The sequence below is a fragment of the Athalia rosae genome, chromosome 4 (genome assembly GCF_917208135.1).
Source record: "Athalia rosae chromosome 4, iyAthRosa1.1, whole genome shotgun sequence".
Taxonomy (NCBI): Eukaryota; Metazoa; Arthropoda; class Insecta; order Hymenoptera; family Athaliidae; genus Athalia; species Athalia rosae.
The window spans coordinates 120,433-147,491 of record NC_064029.1 but is presented as its reverse complement, the minus strand read 5'-3'; the positions used below and the strand labels follow the sequence as shown (position 1 = coordinate 147,491).

The following is a 27,059-nucleotide window of genomic DNA, read 5'->3' as shown; positions in this document are numbered from 1 at the left end:
AAACTGATCTGTCATGAATATGAGTTTCGGTGACATTCGCAACAGTTCTACAGTTCTCAACACTTTTTATGAACACCAGCGTTACACGCCGCGCGTGCCGTATTTCATTTCATTCGTCGTTTAAATTTTTGACCCGTCATTTTTTCTTCAATTTCACATCATTATATTTCACACGTGTTGGGAGGTTGTTTTTTTTTTCTCGATCTACGAATTTTCCCCATCGAGATATCTTCATTTTTCTCCTCCAAAAAGCGAAAAATTGCCGATAACTCGATCGATTTTATAGATAGATCAATTTAACTTGTGGATACGGATATCTGACCTCAAAATACACAAAATTGATTCATCTATCAAATTGATCGAGTTATCGCCAATTTTTCGCTTTTTGGAGGAGAAAAATCGAGATATCTCGATGGGGAAAATTCGTAGCTCAATTTGGCTTCTACATTTGGGTTCCTGCGGTCAAAATACATAAGAATAGCATATAAAATAGAATATTTTTTTTTTACCCAAAATGAAGTATTTTTAAAATCGATTGTCCGGCACTTTTCTTACGTGTTTTGACCTCAGAAACACGAATCCGTTGATCAAATTGAGCTACGATTTTCTCCCGTCGAGTTACCCTAATTTTTCTGCTCCACAAAGCAAAAAAAAAGCGTTTTTTGACTCGACAATTTTCGATTCAACTGAAAAACTATAAATCAGTCAGCATTTGGCTGACATATTTGGAAAATTGAATAGTTCATCAACGTATGATTTCAAGCGAAGTAGTTTTGTGAACGAAGTATGGTAGCATTAAGCTTCAAGTATCACAAAACTTTGCTACCTTATTATTATATTCGGTTTGCATGAATTTTTTCAGTCAAGTAAGTTATTTGCTTCTTCTGCGAGAAGATTTTTCCTCTGCTTCTCGCAAATTCTGACAAATTGAAATAATACGGTAGAGCCTGTCATTTAACATTTCCTTTTCGATCAAACTCTGCGATAGTCCTTCCAAGAATGACAAGTTGTAAATAACAGAAATAAATTGTCGTAGACCACTGCTTGTGAGTAGTAACCATAATACCCGTTTTGACTACCATCAACTATTTTGAATGCATCAATCAACTAATATCAAGTTTTTAGTCTTGAGATGTTCTCAAAGACATCTTAAATTCGATAATCGAGCAACCTTTTATTATTTCGAAAATCATTTACGATATCCAGTTTGTCTCTGTGATTTTTAGAATTATTTCTCAACTTGAAAAGTCTCGGGCAAGAATTATTTTTACGTGGAGTCATCCGTTCATCCGGTGGATGTTTTTCTTGGGAACCAGTGATGAACACAAACTTGGAATTGGTTGGTCGATGGATTTTATTCTTTCGAATTTTAATTAGCCATGTCTGTTTCCCAAAATCAAAAAGAATATCCCACACAACGTTTCTTGTAACCTGAAAGATTACGCATACATTTTAGGTGGCAACGTTAAATTGACACCCAAATTTCAATGGACCGACTTAAATGCCCTAGATATATGAAAATCAACATAAATGTGTCCAGTTCAAAAATCACAATGGAAAATATTTTGTTCATTGAATTTTACATTATAATCGAAAAACAAATCGTACCAACGCAGATGTTCGAAGTCACGTCTTCATGTCAGCAATTACTTAATCGCTGTTATTTCGCAACCGACGTATCGGGGACCAGTTATTACAAAAGTCAATTTACTCACCATCCCCTTGCCCGCCCGCCCCGCACCAACCTCAAGTTATGTATTTAGGTGGCAGCTTCCCTGTGTTTCTCGATATAATATGTACTCAAATTCGAGGCACACAGTTCACCGATGTTCTTAGAACATTCGACGCACCATGTACAAGACCAAGGTAGGCATATGAGCGGGTATAATATTTCATGGTGTAAGATCGACGGTAAACGCGCACAGGTTACAGTATTGTAACGTAATCGTCTTCGTATCACCTGCCGTCTGCAGCTCAGGTCCGATAATCTTCACGGCGTACCTACGGAATTACAATGATGCACCACGTCTTAATTAGAGCCTATTTTTTCAGGGAAACTCGTAGCGTATCTATACTTCAGGGGTCGTAGCTCTCTTTCGAAGAGGCGACGGCGATCACGCTTGTGAAACCAACGTAACAACTGCAAATGTTTTCCTCCTGGGAAATTAAATTCAACGTACAAAAAACTAGTCGGACACTTTGGGGCCGAGTAGTAACTTGTCAATACGAACCGAAATCAATAAACTCAAATGAATAGATTTCATAACTTGTATCCATATCTCATCTTTCGCACCGGTACCTGCACGCTGCTTCCAAAAATTACGTGACGGTGAAATGAGAAGTTATTACTTATAATTTCATTCTCATTTCAATATTATTACGCCTCTTTCGGTTAATTATGCAATATTACATCTATAAAAAATATTATGCTATATCTATATAAAATTTTCGGACAAAGCCGAAATGTACGTTGTCACATGCTCGCGTTACTCTTTATTTAAGCGCTTGTACATCTTGCAAGTGCCGCATCAAAGACGAATGAGGGCAATTAGTTTACTCAGCTAACTCCCGTCAACCTCCTCCTCCACCGGGTGAATTGGCATACGCTTTTCAGAACTTCGTTCGATGAAATATTCTACCGGTTGAGCACTTATAAATATTCTCTGAACATACAACGCACAGTTTTTCGGGATTGTTGGAACACTCCACGCACAATGGGCAAGACCGATGTGAGTTTACAACTGCACGATATACTTTTACCAACTCATACTTTTGTCTGGACACACTAGGATAATACGTACGTAATTTTCGATCTAATCTCATTACACTTCTACAGGGATACACTCTACCCGATAGAACGATAGAAAATGCTGCGAAAGGAAAACTCCTGTTACAAGTGAAAGTGTTGAGAGAAAATGGAAACGGATGTCGATACCTCGTACATTTTTTACTTCTCATGTACGGGATGGCTGGCTGGATTGGCGAAATCGGAATATTTGTAGAGTTCCCTTTGCTAATCGAGTCGGCTCCCGAGGGTCCAGGTTTACCTTCCTACGTTGTCATTCTGGTCCCAGTATCCAGTATGTTCCCTGCACTTTACGTTCTGTTGAAAAAATTCGTTCCTCGATACTGTAACGAGTTCATCTGGATTTCCGGCCTCCTTGTTATTGGTTTTGTGTCTATGGGCTTCCTGGCATTATTCCACGATGTAACATGGACGTTTAATGGTAGAGACCACAGTGTAGTAATGCTGATCATTGTCTTCATTTCCTCCGTGGTCAACAGTTCAAGTTCCATCATCTTCATGCCATATCTTCGGAATTTCGATAAAAAATACCTAACTTCCTACTACCTCGGCGAAGGTCTCAGTGGGACTGTGCCAAGCATTATCGCCCTATTCCAAGGAGTCGGCGGTGATTCTTCCTGTAAAACCGAAGCACCTCTCTCAAATGAACCACATATTGTGAACGCACCGAAGCCGAATTTCCCACCCAGTATCTACTTTCTTATTTTGTCCATTCTTCTCGTCTTTTGCGCCAGTGCTTTCTGGCTTTTGGAGTACTTGAGAGGGCGTATGGTTCTCGAGGAAGGCTGTAACGTGCGTTGTTACGGCCAGGTTCCATTGACGGACGATGTCACCTGCACAGCTAATAAGCCACCCGATCACGATTCGAAAGTCAACGCTTGTGAAATAGACGAATTGCAAATTTCTTCTTCCGTAAAAACGAACGGCTACACCAAAAATTATCTCTGCGTATTGATTGGACTCACCTGTTTCGTGGCCCATGGCATTTTACCTGGTACCCAAGCGTACTCCTGTCTTCCCTACGGAAACGCTGCTTATCACCTGGTAGCTACTTTGACACAGTTTGCCGGACCCGTAGCTTACATCCTCGGCTACTGTCTGCCGCCTCTGGGTGTTCGAGGAGTCACCTGGATTTCTGTGCATGCATTATTACTCAGTACATACATCACCTGGTTAGCCATTTCGTCTCCGAATCCATTATGGCGCGATGAGATTTATGGTATCGTTTTACTGGTGACCGCGTGGACTCTCTCGTTTGCATTGATCTCTTACATGAAATTATCAATCGCCGCTATCAGCCAGCAAAGTCTCGCTCCAGACAGTCTGTACCACATCGGCATATCGAATCGAATAGGAACAGTCTTCGGTGCAATCGTCAGCTTCGTGATCGTCAACTACACGACGATATTCACGGCGTACTCAGGATGCTAGTGGAATTTTTGCATGTGTATTTCGGATATTCCGGGAACTGCGATCTCGAACGATGATTATACCTCATATTTGTCCCGTGCTCTACTCATTTTACACATCAAAGCTGCATATACTATACATATACATATACAATGTATAGTATACGTATGATTACTGATATGTGTATATATTTATTCGATTAGACCATATTCAACTTCGGAATTAGGAAATAAAAGAATTAAAATATTTCTACTACTCTGCAATCGTCATGCGTAAACTAAAGATAAAACGCTACCATAGATATACGCTACCGTGCTTTCTCGTATCATGCAAATCCTGGAATCGAAGCAAACGCTTCAATGAGATTGTCTCTTCGCAGTAAGTTGTCTCTATTACTGTCGGAAGCGTCGTGTCTCGGCGAAATCATGTCATCGGCTGGACCCAACAGAGACAGCAGCTTCAACCTGTGGCGGAAGTGCACAAAATAGATCGTTGCCTGGCCATCTTCTTCGGAACGTCGAACGATAATAACTCTTCCCAGAATTTATCTCAAATCCTATTCGACCAAAAGCAACGTTCACATTATTTCAAGTATATCTGTGAGTGTATTGGCATTCAATAATTGTCACAGATATAAACACACCCGTAACATTAAAATTTGTCGACGAGCTCGCAACAACTCTGCAATATTCGTTTGTGATGCGAAATCCCTGGCGATCGGTCCGGGAATTTTCCAAGTCCTCGGCCTATCCAGCACCTGTACGAAAATCAGTAACGTGTATACGATTTAACTTTTTCAACGTTATTGTCCTACTATACAAACCTTCAATTGATCCAGTGATGCTGAGTTGGCATCGCTGTCCCGAGCAGTCTCAAAACCACCAAAGCGACACGTAAAATCAGCTGAAATGAGAAAAGTGTCATTCAGGTGAGAATAATGCTGAAACAAGCGTACAAAAATCAGCTGACCATCCTGCGCTTATAGGTCTACCTGCAGGGTCTGTAACGAATTTTATCAGATTTTACAATTCCTCCATTGTACATACATTGTACATCTACGTCTCCATTTGTGGACCTGTGCAACCTGCCCTGGAGACATTGATTTTCGCGAATCGAATCTTCAAGTTGAGAAAGAGGCGGCTCCTTTTTCTCATTGACATATCCTTATTGGAGAACCCCCGTGATCAGAAGCTAGTACAAGAATAAAATGGATGAGCGAACGATTTTCATAAAAAGGATGCTGATATGCTGATATAATCAATCAACACCTTACCTCGCTCTTGCCTTTTTGTGCCGCCTCCGAGCAGGCTCGTCGTGTTGTAGTCTCGGTATGTGAATTTGCTTGTAGTGCAGCCATTTTCATTTTCGATAAGGACTGCCCACCTTCCATGAGAACAGTGTCCTCCTCCATCCTCAACCACCGACAGACCATTCAACCATGGACTGACTGCAGTCAGTATAGGTATAGTCATACCGGCTTCACCACTGCAAAATACAGATGGTTAACACTAGTGATGTTGAAGTCTTCAATGACTCAAATACGTTTAAGACAACAGACAAGCTGCCAGAACGGACTACTGATTTGGAGAAGAAAAAGGAAAAACTTCAGGGTAATCCGTTAAAATGAACCCCAAATGACTTGTAGCTATTTATGAAATTCGACAAATCATAACCTCAAATCGAAATCTACGTTCATGAAACGTGAAATAAAATCACAGGGCAATTCCAGCTTAATTACTTGGCACACTTACAATTATCATCTTCCAATTACCCTACCGAATTCAAGGCATTGATGAATTACACCAATACCTAAGATTACAACACTAACTTTTGTTGTTGCAGCTGCTATGTTTCTCACCGCTGTAACAGGCGTAGCTGCACTGGTAGGATTTGGGACAACAGTATCGGCAGCACGCAAACAAGATCCAAAATATTTCAACGAAGGACTCTCTGGAACAAAAGCAATGACTGAGACCGGAGCTTTGTTGGCACTTAGAGCTCTAGGCTGGGGGACGGTGTACGCGGTTACAGGCTGCAGCATTTTATTTTATGGTATCTGGAAGTTATCGGGAGCTAAAAGTGCAGTGGAATTCCGTAATGCAATGGGCTCACTCCTGCCCAGGCTGTCAAAGGAAAACCCACCGCAAAGTAGAACAGAATTTGAAGGACTTACCGACTTATTAAAATACGTGTCCGAAGATTGGGGAAAGGAGAACGATGCAAAAGAATCTAAGTAAAATTTTTCTGTATTCATAGTTTCAGTTTCTAGTCCCTACTAAGTTAGATATGACATACCTCTGAGTGCAAGATTTCACATTTTGTTAGAAAGGTTCGTAGTCATCAGCGTTCATAACCTTCTTCAAGTTTTAGTTGTTATCAATTAAAACTAGGAAAAGCCAACATATTCAGAGATCCATCGACAATCTAGTATAATTTAAAAAATGTAGAATATTGATGGATATAGCGATGAACTGCGGTATTTTTAAAACAGTAGAGTAACAAGTTAATTAATAAATTATTTGGAGTCACTATGTAAGAGTACAGTACAAAGATCGTTGCAATGGAACCTATTTTTTCCGACTAAGTATATATTTACCAGTACATTGAAAATGTCTGCTAGAATTGATGAGAATAAGTGTAACCGGGTATAATCTGTTATCTCTATACTCTAAAATTTGCAGAAATCTTCATACGGATTCTGGATATCAAGATTGAACAAACATATTACAGAAAAGATCTCAAACCGTCGAAAACTTGCAAATATCAAATCTTCAAACCCCGCCGTTTCCTTGTTATACACTGCGCCCTGCAACAACTAAGGGATCGCTCTAATTTTGTCGTGAAGAAAAACAGTTTTCAAATGAGTATAACTACACCGAAAGTGAAGGGATCGCAATAAAAAAAATGGGATTTGAAGCTTAAAACTTTGACTTTAAAAATGTCATTCTGAATTTGGTTTTGGCACCAGTTTGTTTCCGAATATTCGCAGCTTTGAAGCCATGAATACGGAAATTTCGCGATTTTTTTTTTTCTTTCCTCCTTAGCATGTTCACTGCGTTTTGAACAGATTCCACAAGGATGACGTCATATGGGTTTTGTAGCTTGAAACTTCTCCTTTGAATTGCTTTTTTTTTATCATTCCACGATTTTTCATTAGCGAGTAATTCGTGTTTGAACCGTTCACTGAATTTGTACAAATCGCTGAGTGTGTGTAGATGAGTGACGGCTCAAACGCTAATTACTCGGTAACGAAAAATCGCACGATGGTGAGAAAAAAGCATTTCAAATGAGACGTTTCAAGCCAGAAAACTCGTACGACGCCATCCTCGTGCAATTTTTCCGAAACACGGTGGATATGGTACAAAAAAAAAGAAAGAAAATCGCAAATTTCCCGCAATCATGGCTCCGTAGCTGCAAAACTTCGGAAAAAACTGTGCGAAAACCAAATTCCGGATGACAGTTTTCAAGTTGAAGCTTCAAGTGTCAAATCCGAATTTTTTTCATCGCGATCCGTTCACTTTCGATGAAATGATACTGATTTGAAAATGGGCCTTTTTTGCGACAGAATTCGAGTGATCCCTTAGTTGTTGCGCACAGTTTATCATAATTTCAAAGTCGAATACTAGGTAATGCACGAACAAAAAAAATCAAACAAAAAAAAAAAAACATCCGACAATTTTTTACACACTTATTTGATTAATGTATCTGCATCTCATATACCTTCCTCCGCAATTGCGTCGCTCGAAACAATCAATTCACTCGCCGTGATTTTTTCGGTACTTAACTACGGTGAGTGTCGTGGGTTCATTATAAATACACCTTACGCAAACATGATTGACGTAATACGTGGAAAGATATTCCCTCATTAAACTCGACTTACAGCCTACTAATAATAGTCGGAAGTTATCAGCGAATGTCTGGTTTGTCATTAGAACGGTCGGAACAAAAAAATAATGACGAATGACTAGATGGGAGTTAACTCTTATAGTCGATCTGAACTCGAGGTAATTTTTTTACCCAATTATTTTGATCACGATGAGAAAAGTAAAATACATATATGTGTATTTACAATGCGAAAGAGAATTAGGGTACCAGTTCCCTAATCCTTGCATCCGTTCACTCATTTTTTTTTCAACGTCTCCGCGTTTCGTTGTAAATATCACATACGGTAAACGTTTGCGTTACAGAGGTATACCTTTTGTACACTTTAACGCGCAAGATTTATGAAAATGATTGTATAACGCAATCAATGACCCGCTACGTTTATACGTATAAAAAATAATCACCCTCTCTCACTGTCAACCTGCCTCGAACAACAATTCCGTTCGTCCCAAGTCCGCGCACTTGTAATCCTTGCGAGGCACCGAAGGGTCATCGGTGTTATTCCTTCTCCGCCCTCCGCTCGTACAACCACCCATCTATCGTTCAACAAGATTAATTCGTAAGGTTGATAATCCACTGTCATTGCTATATCATCAAAAAAAAACTGAATTTCCGTTCTCCATGGCAGACACCAAATCCGAACCTTTGAATTATTCAGATGAATGTGATCGGTAGATCTCGATATTTTATCGTGCAGAACTATCAGGCGGATCTGACAACGACGAAACGCCCGCCCCTCTTTTTTCAGAATTATAAACATGGATTTCGGTAGTTCCTTGTTTCGAAATTATTCAATATTTACATTATCACATATTCGATGGCCACTCCGTAACATAACTTATTCAAACAAATAGAGTGATAAAAAGCCAAAGAAAAAATACGAAAGCGTGAACACTGCCGTAGGACTTCCGAAATAAATACGTATTATTCAGAGACAAAATAGATCGTACATGGATGTGTACGTACGTACGTACTTACAATGGTTACGCTTAAGCTACCTCAATACACCCGTCCAATTATTCAAAACTGGTTTCCCTAGACTTTCGTTCGCTCGTTCGTTCGTTCGTTCGTTCGTTCGTTCGTTCGATATTATACGTATGCACGTACACATGTACCTATGTACGTACGTACGCACAGTGACAGATATTCACATGCCAAGAGAAAGTGAGGTACATACACAATGAACTACAAAGGTGTATATGTATACATATTTGCGAGTACTCGTATGCACATACATATAACGGTAAAAATAAAATTGCAATTCACACCATAATGTTTGTGGCACATTTCTGTATTCGCGACGAATTTAGATTTTCAGAAATTACCCCCGTGCTAAGTATATCGACATGCGCTTCCTTGCAGATATTCTCGATACTTACAATTAATTACGTTGTAAGTATACACGTACGGTCGAACTGATCATATGGCTCTCCATACGTACAATCGACGCGATATGCTTTGGATTCCATGCGGTTTGGGCCGCGGAACCATGGAAAGTTCATGCGACGACTATACGAGTAGAATCGTCGAATAAAATAGAGCTTTTACGCTGCAGAAATTTTTTGAAAGGCTCATGATTTTCCTCGTATCTACATGTAGGTACATCGCATGCAATATGTATAAAAATCGAGTGTCTACTCCGACGTTCTGTCGATTTTTTGAATTGTCCAAGTTTCTCAGTACTGCAGGCAGCTCCTGAACAAATTGATAAACTGCCGTTAGCTATGATGATTACGTTGTTTTTCAATCCTACAATTTTTGTGATGTGTTCCTCTTGATTTCTGTAAAGTCGAATTTTCGCAGTTATACGTGGTTAACGCGGAAAAGGGACGATATGAATGTATGTACCTAGGTATAATATGCAAATAGGTACCATGCAGGTTGTCTCTGCAGATTAATGCTGATTAAAGATTAGGCCCTAAAGATAAATCTGTGAGGCGTCATCGCGGCAGCCGGTGTCGCCTGTGCTTTCGTACATCGGGAGTCATCGGTCGAGAATTGTAAATGTAGTCTGGAACGGTAACATATATTATGTATAATGTCAAGTGCAAGTGCGGTCGAGTTCGATGTCATCTAATGCACTTGTATCACGGTACCGAGACGTCGACTATCGGTATATCGCGCGGCTTCCGTTAACTCGAGTTAAGCTCACCGTGTTCAAGTACCGCAACGGCGCGGCGATGTCGAAACTATATTTGCGGATCCCCAGTTTCAGCGTGTCGTAAAGAATGTACAAGATCCATTATGTCTATTGATCATTTGCATTATTTAGCGACGGTTATATTTGCTGTTTTCTACTCACCATCCGAATGTCGCTAAAAATTCCCCGGATATTGAATGCGATCTTGCGCGCACGTGACATCGTGCACGGCTAATAGGCACACGGGTATATTGACTCGTAAAGTTTACCGAACACAAATACACATTGTACATATAATTTCGTTATTCAGAAGATACACTCTGAGATGTGACTCTGTCACCGTCGCACCGTAAAAATATTTGTCATCGTCGCGGTTGCATGTGTCGCGCGAAATACCCCAGGAACATTGCACGAACATTGATTCAAATGAGAGGTGAAAAAAATTGACAACAAGTACCACTCGTTTGGATGTTTATTGCGACAATCGCGCACAGAACATGACGTGCGGGATCCGTCACCTCGGATCACCTTCGCTTCCGGGCTCGGATCTGGAGAATCGAGTATACGTGTAAGCGAATAACTCGCGCCGCGGCCATCAATGATCGAAGACTCCAATGCCGCAATGCATGCATATGCATAGGCATCTTGTCTTCAATTTATTTTACCTCGGAGCTGTATTGTAACGGGCGGGTATCGGTGTAGACTCCGAGTAGTCAGCGATACACGTTGTTGTGACCTGCGGTGCACGGAATTTTTATACGCATATATCCGGCGTAATATTATTACGAATACGAAACAACATCGTCGAATTACATAATCTCGGTGAAACGATCGTTTGCATGATTGCCGTTTGACGTAACCGAAGCAGCTGTCAGAAACTGAAATAATCGACGCATGATGATAGGGGCATTTGTTCAAAGTTCCAAAGTGAAAGAAGTACGGAGCTTCGCGAAGGCCTGCACAAGTATAATATACGTCATAAGTATAATAAGCTGACGTTGAACAACGATTTTTCCAAACGTGAGACAATAATCGCCAGTGGATTATGTCATTTTCGTTCCATTGCCATCCAAGTGTAAAATACAAACGACCCACGACCGATGACTAATTTTCATAAATTTCCTTATCTAAATATTTAGCCGACCGCTGTGCAAAAGTACGACGTTATTAGAATAGCAACTGGCGAAGATGCAAATGCTAACGCATTGCCCGCAATTGCTTAGAAATAATATTCATATTTCGCGGTACGTAACATTGGTCACACGTTACGCGACCGTGTATCGCGTGGAATATTCTCAATGTATCTGCCCCCCTCCCGCCGTGCCTTATACCTATACCATCGCTATGAACTTTACTTAAGAATTGCAAGAATACCACTCATTACCAGAGAATTATGCCGATAAGCGTCGTAAAATCTCAACGAAACTGTCTCACATTCCACCCATCTAATTGTGAGACAACTGACGAGTTGCCGTAAGAGATTCTAGATCGTCTCGACGATATCAGCTGTTCTCTTCCGAAATCGTATCGCCAACGTCCTTCGATCCAACGTCTTGAATGATCTTGAGAACGTTGGACACAGGTGGAAGCGAAGTATACGAGGTTGACGTCACGCCCGGAAGCCCCGAGGCGTAGAAATCCGAAATGAGTTGACGTTTTCACATCTTTCGTCATAGAGTTGGTAACACCCAAAGTCATCCGCAGAGAATGGCATAAGAATATGTCGTCCTTGTCTTTATTCGCCCCGTGATATTTTTGATACCACAGGCCATCGATTATATTTCGATCGAGGAACCAGCCCTGGAAATTACAATAATGGAATTTGATTCGCCTTGAAGTCTGAGTGGATTTCACGCACGGTTGTACCTATACATAATACATATCTATCGCATCATTTCGATCGCCGATGCCCGTATTTCACGTGCATGTTCGAATTCACGTCAGAGGTCAAGATCAACGGACACCAACCGACGACCTAGAAATAATTTGCGTTTCGTCGCAACGGAATCGATTATTTCGCGACGGACGAAACATTTATGAATAATCTATTCTCTTTTCAAATTGGACGTATAGAATTATTATACATAAATAATCAACGAGGTCGCGGAGTCCGGTGTTGCAACCGTTTCCGGATGAGCTTTTTATTTTTTGTCCGCAAAAAATCGCCGCGTTTATGTTTTAGATTCAATTGTACAATTATACGTATAACAACGACGCGTATAGCCGCGAGCTGCAGCAGAACGGCGACCGGACCAGTCGGTCATCTTATTGCAGCAAAGAAATATGTCTCGACATCGATACATACTTATGTACGTACAAATGATAAGATATCCTCGATGTTCGCACGTACCTATACAGCTATATCCCGAGACTTTCTCCGACGCAACGGTAAGGACATGTTGCAAAAACGTGTATGAGAACGGCCGTACATACGTAAGTACGTGCAAAAGGCTAGATAACGTCGAAAAGGGTACCTGCCGCGAAGTAAATCAGCTGATATCGCGCGTCGTCGGATAACACATGAAAAGTTCAAATAAAAATATTTCTGACGTACCCAAAGGTCGTCGCTTCTGCACGGGAGGCGCTATTCCGGTTATGAAAAAATATCTCCAGCAGAATAACGAAAATCGGCTTTGGCAAAAATCGATTCGCCGACTACACCCGCTGGCTATTTTGTTCATGCTGGAATGTCTCATTCTCCAACAAAATCCAAACGACATATGTATATTGTTCCTCATCCGTGGACAAATACAATTGTATGTAACCATAACGAATGAAATCAGCATTCGAAGTAACGAATGAAGTCAGCCTTGGTGCTCTCGCTTCGCGACTTCGTATGTCTCTAGTTATCGCATGCGTCCAGATGAAACCAATTGGAGAATAATATAATGCTCACGAAGAAAGAGGAGAGCATAGAACAAATAATGATTTTACGATTGGCTAGGCCTCAAAATTCTTGGTTTTCAGGCGATGGCATCTGAGGGTTTTCTCGAAATTCAGAATCGGGACATTCGCGGTGCGGATATCAGAATGTTGAGCCTTTAGACCGGAAGTTGAGCGCGGAGATCTCTTCCGAAATATTTCTACCACCGGCTAATTGTAAGTACCTACATCTTGTGCCCAACAATGTGACTACCGAGATGTTTCAAATTTGTACACCGGAAGCCAAGATATAAGCGTTTCGGTGACGCGTAACACTTGAAAATATGAATTGTTCTAAAATTACGAAAGGCAAAAGCCACCACAGGTTTTGAAAAATACTCGACCAATATTGCCTACATTTGCAGTCCTAACGTAGGTTGAAAAAAAGAGAAAAAAATGAACAAATCCAAATCGATCAGGGTCAATGATAGGACGACCTGCAGGCATGGAATACTCCTGACAAGGTACTTGCCGGTATCGAAAGTGGTTTTCACCGATGCGATATAAATTCTCTATCATTGAACAAGACGAACACGTTATGGACATTGTCGCTAACGGTTTGTCGCTACGTTTCTGTAGGTACCGGGCAGATCATCGATGATACAGAGTGATCGCGAGCATACGTTTCATTTATTTTACAACGCATGTATGAATTGCGTAATTGCCCCACGCTTGACCATCTTGACCCAAAAGAACCGATGAGTGATAATACAAATCGGCGAAAGAACGAATGTTACAGACACGCTAAAAAAAGAGGAATCTAAAAAAAAACTAATCTTATTCGTATTTGAAGTAAATGAGAAAGATTTTCAATTGCCATGAGAAAAAAAAATCAATAATAATATTTTCATTGGATATTAATGACAAAAATTATATTCACATTGAAAGTTTGTTACCACCAATGTTCTTTTGAAATTAGTTGCAAAAAAAAAAATGTAAAATCCAGAATGATGTTTCAAGTCCTTTTCGATCATGTTTAAAAAAAATTTCACAAATTTTTTGGGGTACCCCATTTTGTTCCGCCTTCCCCTACGGACAATTGTGAATTTGGAAACGAATCAAAGTAGAGGGTGTATATAGGACCTCGATCAGGTGCTACGAGCATGGCTATTGATTCAAAAAATATGAATAGAAAATATTGATAATATTAATGATAATCATTCATTCCAGATATAAATTTATTTGTTCGTTCAATTTACATGAAAATTTTGGCGAAATTTGGTATTACCTATGGTATTACGTACTGCAGTGCCTTACCCACTCGACTAATAAATTGTATAAATTATCTCTTTCCCCCTGCACATAATAACATACAACAAAAAATCATTAGGACGCTGAAATACCTGATAAGAATGAGGAGTTGCGAGATTGTCACTGTTTTTCTTGCTTTATTGTTAGTAGAAGAGTTGACAAGAAAATATATATACACGTATACATACATTCATGTATATACTATGTGTATACGCAATAAAACTACATTTCAGCGGCCGCTCTTGAAATACATACATATAGTATATCTATACTTGTGTGGCGTTGCAAGCGACTATGTCGGTCGCAGGCACTCGTATTATATCTAGAAAGATGTTCAGAAGTCATATCGCTTTTGACCGGTGAAAAACAAAATGAACGTGAAGAATTGAGAAAAAAGTAATACCGATTGAATCAAATTCACCGATGATGATGATGGCAATGTCGATTACGATTACGATAATAATAAAGCGATAATGAAAATGATAAAATTAATTTTAATGACAAAAATGACAATGACAAAATGCATAACTGCATGCATCGGTCGAGTAATCCTGATGGGATCGAAAAGAAAATCGATATCGTTATTCAAATGATTATCATCATCGTTGCCATCGTCGTGTAGTCGTATATAAAGTCGTACAGTAATAATCAATAAACATAGTCACATGACTGTAAATAATGTTTCGGAAAGATAATAATAAGAATATCATGTCAATAATGATCATAATAATCCGAATGAAGATGATAATATTAATTATAGTGAGCCAGTTGATAAAATCAACCACCATATATTACAATAGATATCCATTTTCACACATAAATAACACACGCGTGCATTCGAAGCGATAAGATGTATTGTATTCCAGAAATGGCAGCTGATCCCAAGTTGTATTCATTTTTCTTGTAATTCCAATGATGCGTTGTTCTCATTGTCAAACCGAAAGCATTGAATTCACACGATGCAGAAATGGTCTACAGTAAGGGCGATGCAGCGTTGTGAAGTCCATTACAGACGTATCATTACTGCGTAATCGAACAAATTCAATTCAGTATCGTTCGTGAGAGTCTCCGATTCACAATTAGCCGAATTGTTATTCCAGAAAACATAATTCATCGATTACAAAAGATGATCATCGTATGAAGTAAGAATTGCCAAGCGATTGTTATCAACAAATGATTCATGATTTTCATTAGAACCTCTTCAAAAAAGTAATCGTTAACTTTATATCATAATAATAATTATTCGTAGGCATAATTATATACATAGACTGGGCATACATAAGGTCACGCCGCAGCAAATTCAAATATACTGCAAATTATTCACGACCATCAAATATTATAAATGGAAATTTGCAAAATTTTAAATCACGTTGGAGTTAGCTGAACATATGAGATGACGTGGCGAGTTCAACGATCAAACTACTCTTATGTGTGGTATAATCCTAACTCATGAAAAAAAATAATAATTTATATTTGTCGGCAAAACCCGCGGTAGGAAACTTTTACCTTATATACAAACCGACAACTTTGATTATATGGAGAATTCTGTGACCAAATAATTTCCCTTCATGCTCGATGCTTACTCGGTATAAAATCCACTTTAGCAATTGACTTTCTGTATTGTAGATTTCACGAGTAAATCAACAAAATAAAGGTGAAAATATTAATAATCATAACAACCGTAATAATCGTGACGATAATGATGATGATGATGATGATGATGATGATGATAATGATAATGATGATAATAATAATAATAATAATAATAATAATAATAATAATAATAATAATAATAATAATAATAATCTTGTCTTGACTTAATAATAATGTCTTGACAAAATTTTTGACCATAACTTTCTCGTTTATGAATAGAATATGCCCACTGTGGTCAGACTGGTGAAAGACGAAGAAAGATAGAGAGAAATCTTCAGGATTATATCGCATTGGACGCTCAACGATCATCGTGCATGTGTACGATATATGATGTATAACAGAATCTCTTTCTCTATTTTTTTGTCGCAAAGAATTACCGTATTAGTCCACTATAGACAACATCGAATGCAGTATGTTTTGAGGATTACGTACTCTGTCATTTCTTACCACCTTCCCATTACTCCTTTCTTTCTATGTCGGCATTATAGTAGCTACTTTGGCGTCATTCTCTGTTATCTTATCGTGAAGCGTTGCGTTTATTATACACGCAGTGTTTATGTATATTTGATATTTTCATGGCCTCAGGCGGCGGCATCAGCAACACCTGCAAAATTATCCGAATGTCTAACGAAAACGACAGCTATCTTGTGAAACTCGGTAGAATTTTATTTCGATTCTTGTTCCTGTTCAGATTTAGTCAATCCATGAGGAACTCGGAATTCGCGCGTATAACGTACCCGCCAACACGGCTTTTGGTTGATCAACTTTGAGTAGCAACTTTTTCGCACTCATACATATACTTTCGTTGGGCTCATACTAAAATACCAAAACTCGCGTCAGCATACCGGTTTCTGTGCTTCGCTTCAATATTTTGTAGCTGGATCATTTGACTGGCCGACAATATCAAGGCTGCAGATACAATTATTTTAAAAACCGATAAAACTTTGAAGATCATAATGAAAATGACCATAATCCTATCTACCTACTTATAATCTATGCCTATATATTACGCGTCCGCTCGGAAAAGAGTTAAAAGGTAACAACTGCTTCTCACTTTTCTTCTTCTCTGTTTTAATACATTTTATTTTTTACACGTTTTTTGTTCTCTACGTACTTTCTATTATATTCTGTTTTAAGTTTTTATTCGTTCTCTAGTTGATTTCGTTCTCTGTTGAAACTGGTTTTTTTTTTTTTTTTTCAACGTTTCATTTTGCCCTGCCGATGAACAGAATCGATGCTGTGTAGGTATTCACCCAGCATACCTGTATCGGTCGTGCTACTTACGAGTAGACCGTACACGAGGTACTTTGGACATACCTCCGGCAACGACAATGTTTGACTATTTCATTCATTCGTTCTTTTTTTTTTGTATATTATTCCTCGCTATTATGGGGGTAATTAGCTCGCATATTTCTATAAGGTATCATTATACATCTCGTTGGGTTCGTTGAAAACCCATTGCGCGTAGATCGTTCATACTATACATATGTGATAAAAATATTGCAGACAAAAAGTTCCAATGTTAATAGTTCGGCATCCCATTTCAATGATTCCCATTAGTTTGCGAATTATGTAGATTAATTCGCTTGGTTTTTGTGCATCTTCATTGCAATTGAGCAGAGTCAAGAATTGTGGAGTATGTGCTAATGTACCTACTAGACTGCCGAAGAGACTCGTGAAAATAAGAATAAATAAATCAAACCAGAACGAAATTATACAAAAATTCCTAACCATTTTCTTTAATCGATATAGTGAACCATAGAAATAATGTAAAAGCCATTATTTCATACAGTGCAGTTTGCCAGATTAGATTATAGGTATATGTACACAAGGATTTGTTTCGTTTCTTTCCTTATTTTGATCCGGGGAGCACGTTACTCAGGTTAAATCCACGTGCATATCATGTACACATAACGTGCACATCCTGTAGATTTTCTTAAAACTGAAGCAGTTTTGTTTGAACTTGTATTTTTTGCCCCTGTAGGCTGGTGACGTGCCTCGCGAAGAATTGCAAATTCACAAATTCACAAATCCTTTACCTCCAGCTAGTCCCAAGCTATAAGTTTCCCGGAACAAACCCTGATAAAATAATCCAGACCTTTAGTTCTCTTTGAGTTTTCCGTTACTGTAATCCGCAGCGATGTGTCCATTCCCATTGGCGTATATTTTTTTCCCTGCTTTCGAGCCCTTTCCTCCGAGGTACGCCTTGTGGAAGAATCTTGCGAATAATACGAAATAACTGAAGTACATCATAAGACTCAGTTTTATGTTCACCCTCGATATGTGACACTCGGCCTGTCCACTTTCAAGATATTGATGGGCCCAGACGTTTATCGCACACCCGACGATCATCTGCGTCAACTGCAGGGCAGTTATCACCATCGATATCCATTTGGGCGGTGAATATCGCATCGCTCTCAAAGCGTAATACGAGTACATTATCGAGTGGACGCAGTAATTCATTACGACAAACCACCGCGCTGACGCGGTATATTCGGTATATGAAAACCAAGAGTATAGAAGAACGGTGATGTGGTGATACCAGTGGAGAAAGATCAAAGGCTGTTTACGGAGGACTATGAACACCGTATCTCCGAGCTCTGGGAGCTTTGAGAGGACGAACATCCAGGTCCAAAAACCGGAAACGCGATCCTGTTCGATAAAGCTGAAATTAAAAAAGAAAGAAAGGATTATTCGGCGTTAAAAATCTCAAAAGCTCGGTACATTTTTTTATTCATATTCCCCCCTATCTATGTCACTCAAATCATTTGGTTTCAAGGAGATTTAAAATTGAAAAATCGGTCGATCCGTTAGTCAAGTATATTATACACATATCCGTTGTCTCTTCGAGGTTTCGTAATTCTTGGAAATTCGGACCTAACCCGAACCTCTTTTGAACGGAACAACTTGTTCCGTATCCTCACTACAAACGTTTAGAAATGCGGAACTAAAACCTCGATACGCGTATAATATGCCTACGGAAACTTTACGTATATTCATATTTTCATTGAACACATCTGTATACTATAGCGCATATAATCGTACACTCTAGGGCTTGAAACGTTCTTTCTGGTTTATGAAAATTATGAAGAGTGGAGATTATTTTTTCGACATACGTGCGAATACTCAGATGATAGATATATACGTACGTTTAGATCCCCACATATTATGCTTATTGTGTATGTATATCATGTGGAAGTTGTCCTACGATCAATCTGTTTTTTTCTTTTCATGTGGATGTAATGTAATTCTCAATATTCAGAGCGTGGAGATAAACCTTTCATCTCTATCGTATCGATTCGCAAAATTCTTAACATTCCAACTTTTCTCTGTATGGGGATGGCTACGGCACACAATTTACACTACGAATCGTTGACAAGAAAATAGCTAACCGAAAATGTGCAAAGATATGAAATGTATCAATGGAACTTATCGCGGACTTCATGTTGCAACTTCGGTATAATTCGGTATACAAAGTGTAACAATGACACAACCGATTAGACTTATCGATAATTTGTTACAGGTATAAATTATAGATCGTGGTATAGTCAAATAATTAAAATCCCAGCCACGTAAACGTATAAACATACCGCGTGAAAAAATAAGAAAGAATCATCACCACGAATTCATCAAAAGTGTCGATCAATCACGTCAGCACGGTACAAAAATATCAGAAACACGCATCAACTCGCGGGGTTGAAGGTATTTTGTTATACATGCCCCGTTGACGTAAGAGACGCGTAATTAACTGCCAAAACACTTTACCTGATGAGAATTAATACGTAAATTGGGTAAACATAATAGCTGAATGACCGTGTAAACCTTGGCGATAATTACGTGACAGCCTTGGCTACACTGTGTTGTATACGTTGGTAGGAAGTTGTTCGCATATAAAATGTATCGAGACCGGTCGCCTGAAGAAGGTGCGTACGCGATCGTGTAAGCATATCGTAAATTTTTAATCAGTGATTAGACCAACTTGCCATCCGCCATGTATGATTACATAATATGTACGTACGATATGTAACCGTTTGCAATTCTAATCAAATTTTCATCAAGATCTCTGTTCAAGTTTATAAAAGCACGAGTCGTCTTGTCCTCGTTTTTCTGAAATACTGCATACTGATGAACAAGCCGTGAGGCGACCAAGTTAGATTTTCCTACTTGTAATAATCGCGTGCCAGTAATATATTCATGGGTATATACCATCGGGGAAGGCGAGGCAAAATGTGTTACCCCGAAAATTTTGCAAAAATTTGTCTAAGCATAATCGAAAAGGACTTCAAGCATCATTCATTCCGGATTTTGAAACTTTGGTTGTTTTATAACTAATTCCAGAAAAATATCGATGGTAATAATTGTAAATGTTAATATGATTTTTATTATTGACATCGAATGAGATAGTGATCAGTTTTTTTTCTCACGGTGATTGCGAATCTTTCTCATTTACTTCAAATACAAATGAGCGAAAGAATTTTCATAGTATTAAGGTTTCACAAAGCTCGGGCTTTCCTTAAGTACCCCGTTTCGCCCCGCCTTCCCCTATATGCATATAAGCATTCGGTGTAGGGTCAATGCCAATGTTTTATAAGAATGACAACGCTCTTGCAATCGTGGTTAACGTCGACGCGAATCACCGGTGTGATTGATTCTGAAATATTTGTTCCCGGAATTTCAACGTAACGTCAATTTTCAAGGACTCCTTTTGGCGCACAAAAAGATCACTTAAATTAACGATAACCACCCCGATGTACGTATAACGAAGTGATCGAAACAAATGAGATACCATCGAAATTGTTTGCTGAAATGTAAAGAATAATAAAATACGCGGATCATATGAATGAGACGTCAGCGTGCGTGTCGCTCGGCAATAATTGTCGAGCGAGTTTTTTCATTTTCGATATCGCGTGATACGATTGACTCTATTTCACCAATGATATGAAATGCGTCCTATAGGATTTTCAATCGTCCTTTTATATCTTTATCGAGTGTATGACCGGCACATGCGAAGACCAGACGAGACCAGAGCCAGGAAACGGAAGCACACATCCTGGATTGAAAAACTTAAAACTTATGGAGCATCTCTAAATGGGAAAAAAATGTCAACATGCGTACCTCGGTATACAGACGCTATGATAAAGCCCGTAGTTCCTCAGAACGTGAATGAGTTCCGGAGCAGTCCTGGTAAATCCAATGATGGAAAATGTGGCCAGTATCGTGTTCCATAAACTCAGTACACCCCTGAGTTCGTACTTGGGTCGGCTAGCCATTAAATGCTGACCGCCAAATATGAATATCATGTATATTCCGCAATAGTAGAAGCAGTTCGTCCAATTATTTGTCATCCACACTCTGGTGTCTTGATGAATGAACTCCTCCTCGAAGTTGAACACGTACGAATAATTTGGCAGAGTAACCTCCATATAATTCATTTTATTCATCTTTCCTCTCGACACGTGTATTATGCTTTTCTCCTTGGTGTAGCTGCGATCGGAAGGTCCAGTTTTATTTTTCCAGGGCCTTTTCGAGTGTCCGTAAAAGTTAGTCGACGTGTACGATTCTCTGCGGAGGGGATCACACATAAAACTTGGATTAAATAAATAAAAAAATATGACGACTGAAATTCCGGTTTTCAAAATTATTCGACTTTTCCCTACTACACCACTTTTGCATGAGTTACGCGACACACGACAGCAGCTGCGTGCTGCTGATGCAACAACGATTAATTAATATAGTAAAAATGAATACAAGTTCCTTTCCGACCGTTGACTAATCCGCGATGACAAACCTCAGGTATAGTTGTACGTCCGTATTAAAAAGTGTATGTATTGATACAGGGTGTCCAAGATTGAACGTACGTTCTCGTACCAGCGGAATTCTTTCGAGAAGATAGGGCGAAAATATTGAATTCAAAAATTTCGATACAGAAGCCGATTTTGAACAAGACTCGTTAAGGTCGGCCAATATCAGAATCCCAGGTACGACAGCGGCGAGCTGCACCGTCAGTTTCAACAGCAGCTCAATATTTACTTTTTAGTCGAATGTTATCTTATTTTTCTCTAGAAATTCGCGATCAACAGGAAGTGCGTTCGTTCGCCAAGCTTTGGATACACATATGCCCATCTTACGTTGAAGTTCCGTAACTTTGCGTATACTATACCTACTGCACACGAATGGCGTGATCGAGTAAGGACGATAACACATAAATTTCATCGGATGGATACATTTGCTTGAAAATATTCAATTACGCGCCTCACTTTTGCGTTATTTTTTTCACTCTCGTTACCATTACCTTACAAATATTCTTTTATTGCATTCGGAAACATATTCAAATCAAGTTAACGAACACGAGTTGCAATGTCATAACACGCTGTCAATGCACAAACCCAATGAATAAAATTCGAAGTACGTAGCCGTTCGTAACACCGGTAGCGATGATAAACAAAAACCGCCCTCCTTGTTCTAACCGTACAAAAAACTACGGAAATGATTATTCGTCTATTATTGCTTTTTGTTTGTTGTCATCAAATTCCCATCTTTCGTTATTCCTTCAACTCATCCACGCTCGAAAAACCCCGTTCTGTTAGCATATTTTTGCTAGACAAAAATTAACCACTCATTATTAGGGTAAAGCACCAAATATTTTTACTCGCTGTAAGTAACTTGTTCGCAGTTTCAGATGTCACTGCACATTTCTCGTTCACCGAATGACAGACTACTAATATACTTTCCAAGTTTCTGCTTACGGATGTAAATCGTCCGCAATTAGCTTCTGACAGCGAATATTTGTGAAGAGTTGATTGATACCGAACACGGGGAACATAGAATTCGTTCATCATTCTGCTGATGCTTAATCTATCCTGAGCTGACCGAACGGTAATTTGTCAAGATTCGTGTTGAAAGCTTCTGCGATACGTATTTATGTAAGTCTCCGAAACCAAAAACTTAACCACTTACGTGTAGTTTCTATTCTGTTATTTGTCATCCGTTTCTGTTTTGTTACTTTCTTTCTTGACCCCCGCTGTCTGTTTTTTTGCCCCTTTGAGACGGTCTTCTATTTGTTCTTCGAATTTTTAGTGTTGGATGTTTTTCATTCGCCAACTGCGCTCGGTGATTTTGTTAGATCTTCGGACGTTTGTAACGTTCAACAATTCTTGACTAGTTGAAAATTTATGACTAGTTCGCGCCGCCTAGATGTAGGCCATTCATGCGTGAACCGGTAGAATCTGTCACACACGGAGCAGCACGTCGGTAGGAAACGCGATGCGATGCGGTGTACTTTGGTGTGGTATGGGTTTGCCCGGAATATTTCAACGAATCGATAAATAAATAAACACGCGATTTCTTTTTCTCTCGGTAATATTATCTGAGAGCACAGCCTCTCCTCGACCTGCGCAGGAGAGGAGCTAGGTGTGAAATGTGACTTGGAACGTCAATTTTTCAATCGCCTGCCCCACACCAAACTCCCGAGTTCTTCCTCGCTCGCACCGATCACTTCCACTCTCACGCATCGACGACCTGCGGGGAACTGGGGTCTGAAACTGGCGTCGGCGTGGGGAGCGGCAGGCGGCACGAATCCAACCCACGAGTATAAATAAGACCATGAACATAAATCCGACCAACTCTGACAACTCGACTTCGATATCCAACGTCCAAATTAGACGGAAATCTTCCTCGAGATTTGGATTTGTATTTTACGTTTGTAAGTCTCAAGTTCCCGGGGTAAGTTCGGTATCAATTATAGCAACGATTACAGAGTCATCCCACGCCAAGTTATTCCTGGATCGACTGAAAAAATTCGAAAATTTTCAATCGATTCAGAAATCGGTCCGCGCACTACTCGTATCAGCTGTGTCTGAGATCCACTTCGTTAAAGGTAGAGACTACCGTGAAGGCACAGCCGTATATCGCGGAGGCTCTTCGTACTAGTCTTGTAGACTGATAGAGGTTTTTGTGGAGTTTGGCTCTACCTAGCGGTCAACTGGTACCAACCATTTCGCCATTGATTATGGGCGGAACTTCGGGTCGTCGACTGAGGAGGATCGACCAATGTAGGATCGACACTATGGGGGAATATATCAACACCGTGATCGACACTTAACAATTGTTGCCACTCACGATTGCCGGGGTACCACCGAGCGAGGATGTTCTTTCTTATGAAGTCGGTCGGACAAAATTGATTTTCGGAATGCTCCGAATATTGTTCGTCCGAATCATATTTTGCATATCGAGGGTTTGAATTACAGTTTTCACCGAAAGAAGAAAATAATCACGAGTCTGTCAGAGTGGGCGCGCGTTAGGTTTCAACCGCGGTGTCATCTCAAAAACGATACCACATCCATCGAACAGAATTAGATAAAATATCATCAAACTTGTAAACTTCAGACAAAAATTTATTTTTCATCCGAAGGCTGCAAACTTTCTGCTAATAAACTTCATGTCAACATGGAAACCAAAGTCCGTAAGGATAGGAGCTTGATGGAAACGCAGTCGGAAAGGCTGACTTCCAAACTATAGCTAAACCTTTGGGACAAAGTGGGGTCTATTTTAGCCCAACATTATCATACCCAACGTCATATTTACCAAATATTCGTCGCTGGACACGCGCCACATGTTTGTATTTGGTTTACAATATCACCACACGTTCACACTAGAGTCCCTAGAATGTTCACACCATCCTCTTTGGTTGACACGTAGGCCGGGGAGTATGCGGTAGTACGGCGGCAATGAAGGCTCGCCGTGATCGTTAAGTCGTCTGCTACCGTGGTCTACCCCGGCAATTGAAGCAGCCGGCGACAGTAGAAGGTTGTCCGATTTAACTCGACGCGAGTGACCGCTGAGGGGTCCACAATTAACACACTTGGCGTACCTATGTTACGTACTGTGACATGTCTGGGACTGGTGAAATAGCACAAGTCAACGATCAGCTTTCCGATTTTGACCAAGTCATGTTAAAAAGTTCAGAATGTCTCTAGGACAGAAATTAATCGATCGACCAAAAGTTCGTTTCAATCATCCTCCTGAAGACTCGGTTGTAAATTCAGTCAACGGTACAGAAAAGCCTGATGAAATTCTGTGTGCCGCCTCAATTAAACCTCGAGTAAGAAGCATGGTGATCCTTGAAGAACCCTTTAAATTATCGTATGCTAACGGAGTCCTTCCATGTACATTAACAGCAAATGTACGAGACGTAGATATTCCACATTCACCCAAATTCATCTTAAATGACATGCCAACTAATACCAATTTCCAGAAATTTCCATCGAGCTTGCAGAACCTTGATTCTGAGACTGCGATCTATTCCAGCTCGCGAAATGATCCAAGTGAAAGTATGGTTAAAAATCCGCAGATCTGCATACTCAATCCACAAATCACATCCCAAGATGGACCAGATGATCATACTACAGCCTGTAGCATCAATGACTATGCGATGTATTCACCAACAATTCTCAATGATTCTGAAAATTGCATTGAAAATAAGAATCCATCAAGTGAGGATAATGTGCCAGGCATTTATTCGACCAGCACAGCAGATGATACCAAAACAAGATTCTCAAATTTCAAGCCCTGCAATCGTGATGCTATTTCAAAAAATATAAAAAAATTCAAAGGTAACACAATTTCAGCACCTGTAACTTGTGTATCTAGAATCAAATCAAAGCGCATGACTTCAAAAATGAAACCATGCTCAGTAAAGTTCACCAATGCATCCGTACCAGTGTTTGATGAACATGCGACTTTGCTCAAGGATACAATTCACAAAAATGCTATTTGCAAACCAACTCATCAAAAAAAACAAACCTATAAAAATGGGATACCGAATTCAACTAGAATTTCATTGTCAGCAAAAACTATTCCATGCGGTTTAAAATCATTAAGACCTGGTATTAAAACCTGCAAAACACATCTCAAAAGCAGCCCAGTGAAAAAAACGTTATTACGGGACGTTAATGGACATTCGACGAATGTTTGGGTAACTCCAGGCATAACGAGGTTTCATCCACAGCCATCTAAAATGATGAGAAAAAAAGCATCATCCCAGATCAGACCAGACATCATACCAGCGGAAAAATTAGGCAGACCAGAGTATAATTCGATAATATGTACAATCGATGAACTGAACAAAGTTCAAGAACAAAAATTTATCACCGATGTTGATGACCTGCCATTAGTTTACAGGAATTTGGTTAATGAAAAGGTATTCAAGCATTGTTGTTGTTGTTATTATTATTATTATTGTTATTGTTATTATTAGTATTATCTGAGTCACCTATTAAACCTTCCAACTTTGTCCTTGTAGAAATCTGAATTCTTTGACCGAATACCATTCTTAACACAGCACTTGTTACTTATTTCAATAACTTATGTTTTTGAAACCAGAGTTGTGGACATTGTTCATTTATTTTGCAGATTTCAGCGGCACTAGATTTTCGACCAGATGAGGCTATTTATAAAAACCTTGTGGGTTTGTCTGTGAATGAGAATCAACTTCCTTCTAGGTTTACCAGGAGTAAAGATCCAGAGCCGCGATATAAGGATATTGTACCTAAGCTGTCAGATTTTCTCACACCATCGTATTCAGAAGAATACTGTACTGCAATTCAAATCAGATCGAACAGCCCAGAAATAACTTCAAAATGGAGTGCATTTACGATAAGTGATAAAATATTCGGATGGAAGCACGACATGGATCAGTGCTAATAACAAAATATTACAATGGCTTTGCTGCTATTTCATAAATTTGTTTGTTTTATATACCACCACCAGGAAATATAATTAAACATAGGACATATTTATCTATATTTGAGGTGAAATATTCATTTCAAGATTCTATTGTGAAAGGCAGAGAGAACTAAAAGAAATTCTGATATCAGAAAAATGTTGACATCAGTTTTCATCAGTTCATAGAGTATTCGACTATAGGGCACTAGATTCTTTTTTTGAATCTGAAAAACCTTGTATTGAAATTACAATGATGATAATGACAATATCGAT

General features: G+C 39.4%; 4 protein-coding genes across 12 annotated transcripts; 3 read left to right on the top strand and 1 right to left on the bottom strand.

Annotated features, from left to right (window-relative positions):
• Positions 1-3,082: 3,082 nt before the first annotated feature.
• LOC105687422 (riboflavin transporter 2-like) lies at positions 3,083-4,237 on the top strand. The gene has a single exon (XM_012403077.3). The coding sequence runs from the start codon at positions 3,083-3,085 to the stop codon at positions 4,235-4,237; it is 1,155 nt and encodes a 384-aa protein (XP_012258500.2).
• Positions 4,238-5,213: 976 nt separating this feature from the next.
• On the top strand, positions 5,214-6,752 carry LOC105687565 (transmembrane protein 242). The gene is made up of 2 exons (XM_012403321.3): positions 5,214-5,826; positions 6,059-6,752. The coding sequence occupies exons 1-2, from the start codon at positions 5,715-5,717 to the stop codon at positions 6,451-6,453; spliced, it is 507 nt and encodes a 168-aa protein (XP_012258744.2). The 5' UTR covers positions 5,214-5,714; the 3' UTR covers positions 6,454-6,752.
• Positions 6,753-17,238: 10,486 nt separating this feature from the next.
• On the bottom strand, positions 17,239-24,786 carry LOC105687531 (elongation of very long chain fatty acids protein 6). 2 transcript variants are annotated; one of them, XM_048654696.1, is made up of 3 exons: positions 24,648-24,786; positions 21,180-21,626; positions 17,239-18,729 (listed from the first exon to the last, which is right to left on the bottom strand). In XM_048654696.1, exons 2-3 carry the CDS (start codon positions 21,503-21,505, stop codon positions 18,165-18,167), a joined length of 891 nt encoding a protein of 296 aa, XP_048510653.1. In that variant the 5' UTR covers positions 21,506-21,626; positions 24,648-24,786; the 3' UTR covers positions 17,239-18,164. The 2 variants fall into 2 exon arrangements, with proteins under 2 accessions (XP_048510653.1, XP_012258676.1); XM_012403253.3 differs by lacking the exon at positions 24,648-24,786 and adding an exon at positions 23,022-23,604.
• LOC105687530 lies at positions 24,782-26,866 on the top strand. Of its 8 annotated transcripts, none has more exons than XM_048654684.1 (3): positions 24,789-25,164; positions 25,414-26,262; positions 26,475-26,866. In XM_048654684.1, exons 1-3 carry the CDS (start codon positions 25,030-25,032, stop codon positions 26,763-26,765), a joined length of 1,275 nt encoding a protein of 424 aa, XP_048510641.1. In that variant the 5' UTR covers positions 24,789-25,029; the 3' UTR covers positions 26,766-26,866. The 8 variants fall into 8 exon arrangements, with proteins under 8 accessions (XP_012258674.2, XP_048510641.1, XP_048510642.1 ...); XM_048654685.1 differs by having other exon boundaries at positions 25,371-26,262; XM_012403250.3 differs by having other exon boundaries at positions 25,318-26,262.
• The last annotated feature ends 193 nt before the right edge of the window (positions 26,867-27,059 follow it).